The sequence below is a fragment of the Callorhinchus milii genome, unplaced genomic scaffold (genome assembly GCF_018977255.1).
Source record: "Callorhinchus milii isolate IMCB2004 unplaced genomic scaffold, IMCB_Cmil_1.0 Scaffold3, whole genome shotgun sequence".
Lineage (NCBI taxonomy): Eukaryota > Metazoa > Chordata > Chondrichthyes > Chimaeriformes > Callorhinchidae > Callorhinchus > Callorhinchus milii.
Genome location: NW_024704744.1, coordinates 31932563 through 31947037, shown reverse-complemented (window position 1 = coordinate 31947037; position 14475 = coordinate 31932563). Strand labels below are relative to the sequence as shown.

Sequence of the window (14475 nt, the reverse complement as noted above, 5' to 3'; positions counted from 1 at the left end):
TGTGGGAGGGAGACTTTCCTCTGGTTTCCAGAAGGTGTCTGGTGGATAACTACATCACCCAGTCCCAAGAGGTTCCAGAGTCTATCCCAAATCTATACTGAATTAGCTGATCTCATATAATGTCTTTTCACATTGTCAAAATGTCTCAAAGCACTTCATGTTTTTTTTCTGGTTAATGTACCAAGTATTTGTAGGCCAACAAGGCAGCCAATTTTCGCACAGTAATGTTCCGCAAACAGCCATGAGGTAAATGACAATTTTTTCTGGAGGATTGTTGGGAACTCCTTTGTCTTTTGGAATAGTGCCATGGGATTAATGTCCACCTGAACAGGCACATTTGACATTAGTTGATCTCACCATATCTAAGCAAGGAGGTCACATAATTACCACAAATTGCAAAAGGAAACCTTTAGTAACTAACAAGTCTTAAATGAACCTTGAAGTGTGTGTACAACCCAATAATTGTTCCCTTCTACCTGATATGATCCATGTTATGTTGTACACTGAACATTGTACTCTTGTACCTTGTAAATCCTGCCATTATATCTTGTAAAACCTTGATATTTTCAATTAGGCTTTGATTCTGGAAGTTATGGCAGCAAAAAGCTGAAGCTAATTTCATATTGGCAACTCTCAATCGTTTAAAATTTTTGTGCAACTCTTGCTTATGGATAAAATCTCCTTATCAATATATCAAAGGTTGGAGAAATATCAGGCTTTTTAATACAACAATGTTTGAGATCACACAGTTTTGTTTGTTCCTTGTGGAGTTTATATATAGTAAAGGGACAGCTGACAGGAATGCAGTATGATACCAATGGGTTTTTAAAGCTATTTAAACCATCATTGCTAAGTATTTACAAGTGAATAATCTGCAATTGATTGCAGGAAAATTCTTGGCTCATGTACATTTGCATTCTGCACATTAAGTGGTCAGTGCCTTGGGACATGGCTGTTGCTTGTCTGCACCAAATACTTCTCTGAAATTAGGTAAGCAGGATATGTCCCTCCAGAGAGAATGTGAATTCCATTCCAATACAAGGAAATTTCCATGTATAGGTGAGATGCATGGAACTCTGAGGTTGGTTAGGATACTCTTAAGCATGGTGACAGGTTTCCCCCAAAAATCTTGCTGGAGCAGATGCAGGATTTTGAGAAATCTGTGATATGCTTGTTGATATCTTAATACAAGTCGTCCTGAGCTTTGCAGTGCTATCTGTAACCTTCAGTGCAGTGGAATGCCCTCTAGACATGAAAGGCGCTGTATTTACAGTTTTTTTTTAAAAAAAATTGGTCATTTAATCCACGACTCTTTGTGGGACATTGCTGTGGGCAATTGTTTTCCGCGTTTTGCCCACAAATTACACAGTCAATTCACTTTACAATATGTTCTGTGAAGCGCTTTGAGACGTCTCAGCGACGTGATAAGGCGCTATATTAAATGCAAGTCTTATTGTTGTTCAGTGTGAAATTTGTCGAAAATAACGTTTTTCTGCAAACCACAATTTGAAACATATTTGCTTGCGGACTGACCTCTGGTGGTGTTCCTGGTAGCTGGGTCTTGAATCTGCTTGTCTCACAATTTCAAAAATCGACCTCCCTGTTATAGAGCATGTTTTTTAATATCTTTTTTTTAAAAGAAATCTCAAAAGCAATTGCAAGGGCCACTGTAAATAAATTCCGACCAAAAGTGCATTTTCACTCTCTTACAGGTTATCAAGATGTGCAATTTCATAAAACATATGCCAACGTTTTGTTGGGACACAAACTCTGGAAATTCAGTCTCTTCAATCTACCAGTGTGATGAGGAGCTGATCGTCTCTCCCTTGCCAGAGCATCTCTCCATCAAAATGAACCAGACCGTGTTTCCTGGCCCGTAACAGGATGCCCACCACTTTGTTAGAGATTGTCACATAGGCATCAAACAAGCGTCCGAAGGTGACACGAGTTTTCCCGTCCGGCCCGGCTTCTCCGATCCTTTTGATGATGCCCCGCAGCTCGTCCATCTCTTTCCCCACCTGGGAGTGCGCCTCTCTCCCTCTCTGCTCGGTCTGGGAGCCCTGGGTGGGGAGCCCGTATCCCTGCTCTCCTGGCCGCAGCCTCTCGGTCACTGAATGGGAGCCGCTGAAGGGGTTGCGGCGCTGGGACTCTCTGTGATCATCTGCCCATTTCTGCCAACTCTGCTTCAGGTTCAGGTTCCCACCGCCTCCCCCTCCACAACTCATCACCGACATTCACTGCCACCAACCAGCCTGTCCCATTCCTCTCCCAGCTCAGCCTTGCAGCACAGCTTCCTGATCACTGGGGGGTAGGACTTATTTAGGGCATTTCTGCACTAAACTTTCCCATTTCTGGTTTTCCTCCTCCAGTGTGTACTGACAGGCTGGGCCGGTGTTGGGTGTTAAGAGAAATCCTTATCTCCTGCCGGCACCAGGTCCTGCCTGAATATGACACTGTGTTGATTGACAGCTCAACCTGCCAACCCCACTGTGAGGCTCCTCACCAATAGGCAAGAGGAAGGGGCAGAAACAACGCTCATTGTGCAAACTGTCTGTAAATTACCTGGTAATATTAATGATAATCCTTCCATTTTTATTACACCTTATCGCGTTGTAGAGCTGTCTCAAAGCGCTTCACTGGTAAAGTGCAACTGTGTATTTTTGGGCGAGCGCAGCATCCAATTTGTGCACAACAATGTCTTGCAAACAGCAATTGAGCGAGTGATCAATTTTATTTTGTTTTTTGCTGGCCAGGACAACAGGATAATCTCCCTTCTCTTTTCGAATAGTGCCATGGGATCTTTAACATCCACCTGGACTGGCAGACGGGATCTGTTCAGATGGACATTAAAAATGCTATGACTATTTGAAAAGAGAAAAGAGTTTCTCCCAGTGTCCTGTCCAATAATCCCACAGATAAAATTGGTCATTCACAATCATTCATGATTGTTTGTGCAATATTAATGTGTGCAAGTTGTCTGCTATGTTAGCCCAAACCAAAAAAACAGATAGTTACCGTACCCTACAGTATATCCTGTGAAGTACTTTGTGACATCCTCCTGACTTGACATAAATGTATCCATCAATCTCATTACATGTATTGTTTTTTTTAGCATTTCCCTCCAACGCATTGTTACTGGTGGTTCACGTGAGAGATTTAGTAACAGTATGTGTGCATTCTTTTTGTCAAACCTCCTAAATAAAAAATGTTCATTGATCTGTGACAGACTTCAAAGGCAGCACAGTGCACTGAGTAACATTATCTATGCAAGAAAAAGTGTTGTCTTAAAATATAGTGAATCTAAGTGGGTTTCATGTTACATGGTTTAACAGCAGCATTTGTTCTCATCTACAAAGGTGCTCTTCAAGTAAATGATCTGGATTCTCAGACCCAATGTGAGGCAGTTACATTTACAGATGGGGGCGGGTCTGGGGAATGTGGAATCAGATAAGACAGCAAGGTTTTACAAAGAGAGCATGATAGGGTATGAGCAGATGAAGGTCAATATTTGCTAACAAGGTCATCTTGAAGGTCACCTTGCATTAGCCCCACCACTGCAACATTGTCCGAATCCACCACTGTCTCACCCCTCAGGCCACCAAACCCTCATACATGGCTTCATTATATCTAGGCTTGACTATGCCAATGCCCTGCTTGTCAGCTTTCCCAACTGTTCCCTCCACAAACTGCAGATTATCCAGAACCTGCAGTTCGTGTCCTCTCCCACACCAGGCTCCATGACCCCATCACCCCTACCCTCGCTGGCTCCCCATCCTTCAGAGGATCGAGTTCAAAATCTTCGTCCTCACCTTCAAGGTCCTCCATGGCCTTGCCCCCTCCTACTTCTCCAACTTCCTAACCCACTATCAACCTGTCGGCTCCCTACTCTTAGCAGGCTCCAGCCTGCTCCATGTCTCCCACCCGGTCTGCCCCACCATCGGCGGTTGAGCCTTCAGCCTCTCTGCCCCCACCCTCTGGAACTCCATCCCACATTCTCAATGTCTTGCTCCCTCTCTTTCCTCCTTCAAGGCACACTTCAAGACCCTTCTCTTCGACCATAACTTTGCTACCATCTCTGCCCTCCACTCTCCCTGATCCTAACCCCACTACCCCACCCCGCTCGGATCCTAATCCCTGACCGTTCAGCTATACAAATGTAATTTTGTATTGTATTATAAATCGACTTGAGGAAATAAACCCAGAATTATATATTTGGATTTAGCAAGGCAGTAGAACAAGAGGATATTGTTGGAGGTGCTGTCCTTCGCATGACACATTAAATAGAGGGCGCATCTACCTATTCAGGTGGATGTTAAAGATTCCATGGCACTATTCAAAAAGAGAAGTTAGTTTTCCCAGTGTCCTGGCCAACAATCTCACAAAATAAATAAAATTGATCATTCATTTCATAGCTGTTTGTGGGATATTGCTATGTGCAATTGGGTTGCCTCGTTCGCCTACAAATGCACACAAGCGCACATCCTCCCAACATGAACGACGTTATATACCAAATGTAAGGATTATTATTTATTATGAAATAATAAATGACTGAAATAGGTTACCAGAAAGGGTGATTGAGGCCAGGTCACTGGATCATTAAAACATGTGGATGGGAAGATGGTAAAATGAATATTTTGTAAGCATGATTGTTCATTAATTGGTCGGAGGGTCTTCTTCATTTGAGCCGTTCCTGTGATTTATAGTGAATGGGACATACCAGCATTTTTTGCTGAGCAGAAATAGCCCACCCTCTCCCCACCCTAATGGCTTCTCATCCGACTGTTAAATGTTTGGCTGTTTTGCTCAGAAAAATGTTTCAAAACAATTCGCATCCACTGCGACAGTGCAAGCACTGGCTACGCCGGTGCCCGCGTGGTTGACCAAGGGTGACCAGGCAGGTGGCTGCTCTGACTGGCACAAGGGGCAGAATTGCCAGAAATTAAAATAAATGATAGCCCAAAGTCAGCAGAGCACCAGCCCAAAAGTAGCCCAATGTCCCGGGTTGACTCCTGTGGGTGGCAGAGCGGCCAATTCAGGTTAGTGACTGTGAAACTGTGTAAGAAACAGTCTTGAAAGGGGGGGGGGGGAGGGGAGGGGGGGCACGTTTTGCTGTGGTTTAAATTAAATTTTTTTTAAAAAAATGTAGCACCTGCCTCAAGCCGTGATTTTTCCCGCACAGTAGCAACAAACAGCCTTTGGGAGGAAAGCCGCCCAAACCGCCCACACGGCACCTGGCGCGGGAGGCCCTGACTCACACACACACACACACAGGGACCGTCCCGAGGCGGAACCAATGTTGCGCGGCCCCGGCGCCGGGACTTGTTGTTGTGACGGAGTGAAGATGGCGCTGCACAGTCGCAGGTTTTTGCTTCTTTTGGCGCAAGAAAACCTGGAGTTCAGATTCCCGGTGAGTATCAGCGCCGCGGGGCCGGGGGGCAGGGCAGGGAGGGCAGGGCAGGGAGGGCAGGACAGGGCAGGGAGGGCAGGGCGGGCAGGGAGGGCAGGGCGACAGGGCAGCGAGGGCAGGGAGGGCAGGGAGGGGAGGGCAGGGAGGGCAGGGCCGGGCCGGGCAGGGAGGGAGGGCAGGGAGGGCAGGGCAGGGCAGGCAGGGAGGGCAGGCAGGGCAGGGCAGGGAGGGCGGGCAGGGAGGGCAGGGCCGGGAGGGGAGGGCAGGGCCGGGCAGGGAGGGTAGGGAGGGCAGGGCCGGGCAGGGAGGGCAGGGCAGGGCCGACAGGGCAGGGCCGGACAGGGAGGGTAGGGAGGGCAGGGAGGGCAGGGCCGGGCAGGGAGGGCAGGGCAGGGCCGGGCAGGGAGGGCAGGGCAGGGAGGGCAGGGCAGGGAGGGCAGGGCAGGGGAGGGCAGGGAGGGCAGGGCAGGGAGGGCAGGGCAGGGCCGGAAGGGCAGAGCAGCGAGAGCAGGGCAGGGACGGCCGGGCAGGGAGGGCAGGGCAGGCAGGGCAGGGAGGGCAGGGCAGGGCCGGAAGGGCAGAGCAGCGAGAGCAGGGCAGGGAGGGCAGGACCGGGAGGGCAGTGCAGGGCAGGGAGGGCAGGACCGGGAGGGAGGCAGGGCAGGGAGGGCAGGGCAGGGAGGGCAGGGCCGGGACGGCCGGGCAGGGAGGGCAGGGGCAGGGAGGGCAGGGCAGGGCCGGGAGGGCAGAGCAGCGAAAGCAGGGCAGGGAGGGCAGGACCGGGAGGGCAGTGCAGGGCAGGGCCGGGAGGGCAGGGCCGGCAGGGAGGGGAGGGCAGGGCCGGGCCGGGCAGGGCCGGGCCGGGCAGGGAGGGCCGGGCCGGGCAGGGAGGGCAGGGCCGGGCGCTCGCACTGCTGTGTGAAAGATATGACTAATGTCACTCAGACTGTAGGAAGACCAAACTATAAACATAATCATTGTGTTTGATTCAGCGCCTGATCCCGTCCTTCAGACAAACCAGTGACTGTCCAGTGACTGTCCAGGGACTGTCCTGGGGGGCGCGGGTCAGCTCGGCTCATCGGTCGCACTGTTAGAAGGTTGTAGGTTCAAAATCCACATCGAGACTTGGACTCACATCGTCTAAGTTACATTCCAATGCAGTGCTGGGGGTGTGTGCATTGTCAGAAGTGCTGTACTTCGGATGAGACATTAAACTGATGTCTGCCTGTTCAGTTGGATGTTAAAGATCCCATGGTACTATTGAAAAAAGGAAAGGAGTTTCTCCCAGTATCCTGGCTAACAATCCTCCAAATAAAATTGGTAATTTGTTTTATGGCTGTTTGTGGAACATTGCTGTGCGTAACTGTGTTGCTGCATTTGCCTATAATTACACAGTCACTCCATTTCACAGTAAATCTTGTGAAGCACTTTGAGACATCCTTCCATCTTGATGAGGCTATACCAAATAATAACAATAATCATTGCATTTGATATAGCGTCTTATCGCGTCTTCCAGACATCTCAAAGCGCTTCACAGAATATACTGTAAAGTGAGAATTGACTGTTGTGGGCGAAACGCAGCAGCCAATTGTGCACAGTAGTGTTCCACAAACTGTCGTGGATTGAATGACCAATTTATTATTTATTTGAAGGAAATTATTACCCCCGGAAAGGCAATCTGCCAATCGACTAACAACCAGGTTTGTACTTACTGCTAGTTAAACAGAGGCGTGTGGAGTAAGGAAACTTGCCCAACATTTCACCTTGCTGGGAATTGAACTCAGGTCTCTCACTTGAGAGGCAAGTGCTATTACCACTGAGCTACAGGACTGCACCCAAGGATTATTATTAGTAATAAACAAATTATTTCAAACTTCAAAATTGCACAGAAGTTGAACATCATCATCCTGCACTTAAAATAGTAATCACGATCAAAGCTTTGTTTAGCACTCATAGATTGCTAGTTAATTATTTTGATTACTGAATAACAAAACAAACTCCAGAGCGGTCCTTTAGTACTGACAATTTATCCTGAGGTTAGAAGGAATGGAAGGAGCAGGGAATCTTGCAAACCATTTATGGATAGGACCAGGTGTAATCTGAATAACAGCAGAATTACATTTGTATGGCGTCTTTCACGTCAGGAAGACGTCCCAAGGTGCTGGACAATCAGTGTTTCGGACCCGAGCTGGCGGTCGGGATTAGGAAGGGTGGAGGGCAGGCGGTGGGGGGAAGGAGGATGATCGAAGAGACAGGTCTTCAAGGAGGCAAGGGTGGGGGCGGTGGGTGAAGCGGAGGGCCTGCAGGATGGAGTTCCAAAAAGTGGGGGCTGAGTGGCTGAAGGCCCTCCCACAAACGGGGGCAGAGTGGCTGAAGGCGAGGTGGGGCAAGTGAGGTGGGGTGTATGCGAGGCGTGGTCTGCTGAGTGGAGGGAGCGAGCAGGATGGTAGGGAGTTAGGAGGTCACAGAGATAGAGGGGAGCAAGGCCATGGAGGGCTTTGAAGGTGAGAACCAGGATCTTGAACTGTATCCTCTGTGAAATGGGAAGCCAGTGGATAAGTGGTTCAGAGGTGCTGGAGTGTGTTGTGGCACTGTCCCCAAACCATCCAATGTTATTTTCTCACACTTCCATTGCAATGATGCTCAATTGTGAATGCACAGGACTCCAGGTTTAGTCAATATGCATAATGATTGAGTTGAATAGAAAAAAACAAAGTTGTTTATATTGCAGACAATGTTTTATTGATTTTTGATGTGTCAATAAAATATTCTTTTTATTACAGGAGATTACATCACTTTTTTCGGTTTGTGGTGGACAGTTAAGATGTGAAGAGAATATTAATGAAAAGGTAGGGAGCCGTATTTTCTTATGCTAAGTCACAGGATGTTTTGGTTCACATCAGAGGCTTTACGTTTTTTTAAAAAGTCTTCGACTTGGGACCACTGCCTTAAAATTTTATTGTGCAGAATTTTGGCAGATTTTTTAAAATGAATCTTTAGAACTGTTTTTCCGCATTTAAGATCTGTGGATAACTGGTTTCCAAATGAAGACTGCATTTAAGTTTTAAATTTAAATGCATTTTTTATGAAATGCTCGTGAAGCTCAGACTACAAGGAATTTTGTGCTTTAATACTGAATTGGTCTCAGAATCCTGGAGCTGGGAATAGTGGAATAATGGAAGAATCTGAAAAATTTCACTTAATTGAGGAATTCAGACATTGCCCTGAACGGTAAGACTGACATTTGTATAAATTTATAATTATTAACTGGCACCTGAGATTTAATTTCATTCCTTTCCATGTGTTAGCCTGGCCTCAGAGGTTCACCTCTGAGTCAGAAGTTTGTGGGTTTAAGCATCGGGTCGTGCCTCGGAACTAATCTATTCCATGCTGACCCTCCAATTGAGTGCTGGGAATATGCTGAATTGTTGGTGGTGCCATCCTTTGGATAAGATGTTTTACTGGGGTCCCATCTGCTCAGATGGAAATTAAAGATCCCATGGCACTATTCAAAAAGAGAAGCGAGTTTATCCAAATTAAATTGGCCCTCCATGGCAGTTTGTGAGACATTGCTGTGCCCTGTCGTGTTCGCCTACAACATACAAAGTTCACACTACTTTAGAGTATATCATGTGAAGCACTTTGAGATGCCTCGTCAATATATTATTATTACTATTATTCCTTGTATTTTTTACTTTCAATAATAACTAAAATGATACCGTTCAGCTTAGCAAGTCCACATGAGCTACCAAATCAAATCCCACTCTCTTGCTTGCTCCCCAGAACCTTTATATTCCTTTTCTCAAAAGTTTACCTAATTATTTAGTAAAGAATTATTTTGTAATTCTTCACTAATTTTTACTTTACTAATTACTCCCCTCTAATTTTTTCTGTTTTTCTAAATTATCAGAGTTTTGTGTTATTTTATTACTGACTTGCTGAACAGTGGAAATAATCTATTACTATTACTATATCAAATGAGGTCCTGTAGCTCAGTGGTTAGAGCGCTTGCCTCACAAGCGAGAAACCTGGGTTCGATTCCCGGCAAGCCGAAACCTTGGGCAAGTTTCCTTACTCCACACGCCTAATAATAATCCCTTAAGAGAAACAAAACAATAATAATTTGGTAACTTCAACCCACGGTTGTTTGTGGGACACTGCTGTGCGCAATTGGCTGCCGTGTTTCGCCCACAAAAATGCAGTGAATTCACTTTACCGTATATTCTGTGAAGTGCTTTGAGACGTCTAGAAGACGTGAAAAGCGCGATATCAAATGCAAGGATTATTATCATTTATTATTACTAATAACCCGATCATAAGTCTTCATCTTGAAAACCTTTATATTGTCCTTTGTATGGATTTCTGTTTGCTTTGCAATGATTTCACAGTGCAGATTACATCGTTGATGCGTAATGGCATTCGTAAGTTTTTCATACCTTTTGATTATTGACAAAAGAGAATATTTTCATCCTTAGGATTTATCACAGTACATGTGGTACTGGGCAACTGAATTTGAAATGTGCTTTGAGTTTGTATGACTACTGATATCAAGGTGTTTTTTTTTCTTTTTAGTCTCCATTCTGGGTACTCAACATTCCCTCTGAGGATATTGCAAAAGGAATTATGAGACGAACAGTGTGTGCAAAGTAAGTGTTTCAGCAAAGCATGCAATTGTGTATTTTGGTTGAAGTATGCAGTTTAACATTTTGTTCATTGTTAACAGAACAAAGTTGTACAAAGGTGACTGTTATTGAAGAATCTGGATTCTAAAGTGCAAAATAAGATGGACTCCAAAGCCACGATTGATGTGGTCAAAGAGTTATAGGCTGAGACTCATTCAGTAAGCTTAATATTGCCTATAATGGTCATCAGTGTTACCAGAGAGTCAGATTGTTGGGAGGGAAATACATAAGTTCCTGATAGTAGTTGTCAGCCTTGACTTATGTGTTCAAAGCCTTTATGTAGGTTTGGAAACTACAACTTTTTGACTCAGATCTGAGAGTGCTACCAACTGAGCCAAGCTGACACCAAATATAGTATCAAAATAAATCAGTTGAAAGTAAAATAATCTATGTCCTTAAGAGGAATAAGAGAAATGATTTAGAGCAGTTGCATGGAAGACTCAATGTTATTTTTGATCTTTCTGTGCACTATATATCAGCAAAATACTTCTCTTTTTAACACAATTGCCTTGCATCACTTTGCAGATCAATATTTGAATTGTGGGGTCAAGGAAGAACATGGAAAGAGTTGCACACTTCCCTGAAAAATTATCCTACAGAGAGAATGGTTTGTGTTCTCATTATTTATTCCTGTGTTTGCCTTGTGTACCGCCAGTGCTGTTTGACTGCCAATAAATCAACTACATTTATTTTCCTTATTTTTAGAATCCATATCTTCAGAGAGATTCAACGTATAAGATAAATGTTTATGCATTCAACAAAACGCTGACACATAACAAAAGGATTCAAAAGATAGATGTATGTATCGTTTTGTGGTTTTATTCTACTGTTTGAATTTCTTGCGAATTCATTTTGGTGCCAGACCAAAAAATCCTGAGTGCAGTGAGAAAGTGTTGAAAAGCTTTCTTCATGACCTAGTAGGTTAGGCACTATCCTGTGCAGGACTAAACTATATGACCCGAATGCAGAGTTAGCTGATCTCAAATGGGCAGCAGTTGGGGCTCTAAAACTGGTTTCAGTGATCCCAGATTCAGGAAGGGAGTATTTGGAAGAGGTCCAGCATCTGGGGCAGGAGGAGGAAGATGTGTTCAAGTAGATTTTGTCGTTTTTTTATGAGGAAGCCTATGACCTCCTTGCATTTGGTGACAGGATGGAGGGTGCCTGAGGGAAAGGAGGCAACAATGAAGGCGGATTAGTGGTGGAGAAGAGGAGCTTGTCCTTGGGCTCCATGACAACTTTGAAATGGAATAAGGTTTTAGCTTGGGAGAGGAAGTGGTACTAGTTATGGAGCTGATCAAGCCAGATTTGCTAATGGACTGCTAGGCTGGAGTTGTGTCATTTAAGTTTGAGTGAGCTCAGATACATCAAGGCCGTGGGTAATAATAGCTGCAGTTGTGGACGGGACAGCTGAGAAGTCAGAGGAGATGAGGCAGGAAGAATTAAAATGTAAGTTGAAGTTGCCCATGATGAGAAGATGCTCAGTTAGGAAGGCGAGTTTGTCTGGGACAGGAAAGGTTGAGGAATGCAGCTCTTGAACAAATAAGAAACTGATAAAATTGGTCAGTCACTTTGTGGTTGTTTTGTGAGACGTTTCTCTGTGCTGTGCTGCCGCAAAAATACAGTCTGTACATTTTACAGTAAATCCCGTGAAGTGCTTTGAGACGTCCACCAGATGCAATAGGTGCTATATCAAATGCTAGGATTATTATTCATTTATTTGCTATCAGTTAAACAAACTTGAAATTGAGTTTGTGAATATAAATTATTTTGCATGGAAGATCTGAATGTAGTCTTGGTACTCTCTGAAGGGCATGTTAGACAGCTGCATACTACTGCTGTGTATTTAAGCAGTTCACATTATTGCATGACTCACTATTTGCTTTTGTTTCCTTGTTTCACGCAGGATTTAGAATTTCTGCCCTTTAAAGGAAAAGTGAATCTAAAGAGTCCGGAGCATGTGTTTTGGTTACTTGAAGACTATGGCACAGATCCGAATAACACTCCTGAGAAGCCGTTTGTTCTTTATTTTGGAAGATGGGTGAGATTTACACTGTCCACTTCAGTCTAAGCAACACCTTAAAGGAAATTGAGAATCTGTAATGACGAATTTCTGTTGATCTTTTTGTCTTCCTACGTATAAACATGCTTTTTGGGGGTTGTTTTTGTGAACCAGATGTCTGAGACATGTGAAACCCATCGCCATGGTTACGAGGAACAAAACTCTGTTATGGGGAGATCTCAATCTGGTTTGGATACACTTAAGCATGACGATGGGTTTCCACCTGTATCAAACACTTGACATAAAACCCAGGTATGTTTACACATTGTCTACACATGGTGCAGAGTAAACCTCAGTGAGCGTCAGTCAGCAGGCTCCATCGATGGCTTTGTGAGTCATTGCACTATTTGATGTGGAAATGAGTCTTACTAACTAGGTAGTAGATTTGATGCCCGATATATGTAGAACTAGGTGATCTCAACTGCTGCAGGGAAGGAGCAGTCAGGGATTTGGCTTTGCAAAAAAAGTTGTGTTTCATGTAGTTTACACGCAATACATAATAATACAACTGTATTGTCCAGCTTGTGTAAATGCCCGTGCACAGAGGGGCTATCAAGTGACAAGAAGCTTGATAGTAATCAAATGCCAGGATTATTATTATCAAGTGCATTGATCAATGAAAACTTAATTATGCAATTAACAGTGAATCCTTTTCTTGTTTAACTACATTATTTAGGGCATCTGTAATTTCTTTCTACACATGATACTGCACATAGCTTATTATACAGCTAAGTTGGCATGACACATAATAAACTCCAATATCCAAGCTCAGATATGCAGAAGGACCAATTGGGTGAGGTTCTATAGGGCAGGCAACACCATAGTAATGTATCTCCGGCATAACTCATCACCTAGAGGAGAGCACAGGACAGGGAAAAGCAAGTTCTCAGTGTTGCTTAGAAAAACCTTTAAACAGTAAAGTAAACTGGATAATTCTTGCATTCCAATGTTAACTGAGACATTTACTATTTTTTGTGTTGAAGCATTTAATGCTTTTGTCGTGCAATGTAATGTATTTATTTTAACCCTAATCCTATTGTTGGAATATTTAACATTAAATGCAAAATTGAAGAGCTGACCTTTTTCTAGAATGGATTAGAAGGGTATGGGAGGAGGATATAGAGATGGGAGGAGGATACAGAGATGGGAGGAGGATACAGAGATGGGAGGAGGCTACAGAGGTGGGTGGAGATTTGTGAGGAGTATAAACACCAGCACGGACTAGTTGAGCTGAGTGGGCTATTTTGCTTCTGTACAATCTATGTAATTCTATGTAATCCTCACCTCTTCCCATTTGTATTTTAGCTTGCTGATGGTCAAAGAGAACTAATTGATTCCTACAGTGTGAAGAAGCGCCATTTCATTGGTAATACAAGTATGGATGCATGTTTGTCCTTCATAATGGCAAACCATGCCCAAGTGAGACCCAACGACTTGGTGTTTGACCCTTTTGTGGGAACAGGTAAGAGATTGCTGAGAGCACAGACAGGATACAGGATTTCCTATTGTATAGTTTGCATGCTAAAACCATTCTCTTATGTAGTATGTGGTGAAATTGCATGGAAATAATGCAGTTCCTGTAATTCAGTTAATTTGTGTTTTTGGGGAAACTGGATTCCACAGTAGATTAAACACTTGCTGTTTAACTCTGGAATTTAGATTTGAAACCTGTCCAGACTGATGGATGTAAATGTCCTAAATGAATCAGATTTGGACATTTCCCTCTCCAGATTTGGGCTTGGTTCTGGAGCACAAAATTGCCCTTAATTTGATGCTTGCAGAGGTCATAAGGATTGAGTGATGGTCCACCACTGCCCATGGACATTGAGTAAAGTGCTGCTACAGATACTACCTCAGTAGATGTGGATGTACTATTTGCTATAATACTGAAGCTGAAGGACAGGAATTGACCAGGTTCAATCCTTGTGTGTTCTACTAGTAGGTTTGACACAGCAGCTCACCATTTAAAATGATGTTTCCCCAGGTAGTCTTCTTGTAGCTTGTGCTCATTTTGGAGCATATGTATGTGGAACAGACATTGACTTCAACACTATTCATGGACGTGGTAAGCATAACTGCATGTTTTCACATCGTTAATAAAACAAACTCATAATTTCATAGGGCTGACAAAATAATTATTTTAGCATGAGCTTTGAAAAATGTATCTTGCAGGTGCCTGTCTCCTGCTGCACCTACTATAATAATAATAATAATCCTTGCATTTGATATAGTGCTTTTCACGTCGGGAGGACGTCCAAAGCACTTCACAGAACACACTGTAAAGTGAATTGACTGTAAATTTTTGGGCGAACGCGGCAGCCAATTGC

At 44.1% G+C, this 14475-nt stretch overlaps 2 protein-coding genes across 2 annotated transcripts in view; one reads left to right on the top strand and one right to left on the bottom strand.

Annotated features, from left to right (window-relative positions):
- Window positions 1-1603: 1603 nt before the first annotated feature.
- Window positions 1604-2436, bottom strand: si:dkey-29b11.3 (actin-binding Rho-activating protein-like). Its single transcript, XM_042333506.1, has one exon. It carries the CDS (start codon window positions 2232-2234, stop codon window positions 1788-1790), a length of 447 nt encoding a protein of 148 aa, XP_042189440.1. The 5' UTR covers window positions 2235-2436; the 3' UTR covers window positions 1604-1787.
- Window positions 2437-5265: 2829 nt separating this feature from the next.
- The window catches only part of trmt11 (tRNA methyltransferase 11 homolog), a 31684-nt gene continuing 22474 nt past the window's right edge, over window positions 5266-14475 (top strand). Inside the window, exons 1-8 of the mRNA XM_042333570.1 lie at window positions 5266-5407; window positions 8191-8256; window positions 9980-10053; window positions 10615-10696; window positions 10795-10887; window positions 11993-12127; window positions 13454-13610; window positions 14133-14213. Coding sequence (XP_042189504.1) covers window positions 5294-5407; window positions 8191-8256; window positions 9980-10053; window positions 10615-10696; window positions 10795-10887; window positions 11993-12127; window positions 13454-13610; window positions 14133-14213 — 802 coding nt within the window. The 5' untranslated portion in view covers window positions 5266-5293. The remainder of the gene's footprint in view (window positions 5408-8190; window positions 8257-9979; window positions 10054-10614; window positions 10697-10794; window positions 10888-11992; window positions 12128-13453; window positions 13611-14132; window positions 14214-14475) is intronic.

Excerpts from the sequence above, each read along its gene's own strand:
- si:dkey-29b11.3 (XM_042333506.1), bottom strand. The coding sequence starts at position 2,234 with ATGTCGGTGATGAGTTGTGGAGGGGGAGGCGGTGGGAACCTGAACCTG.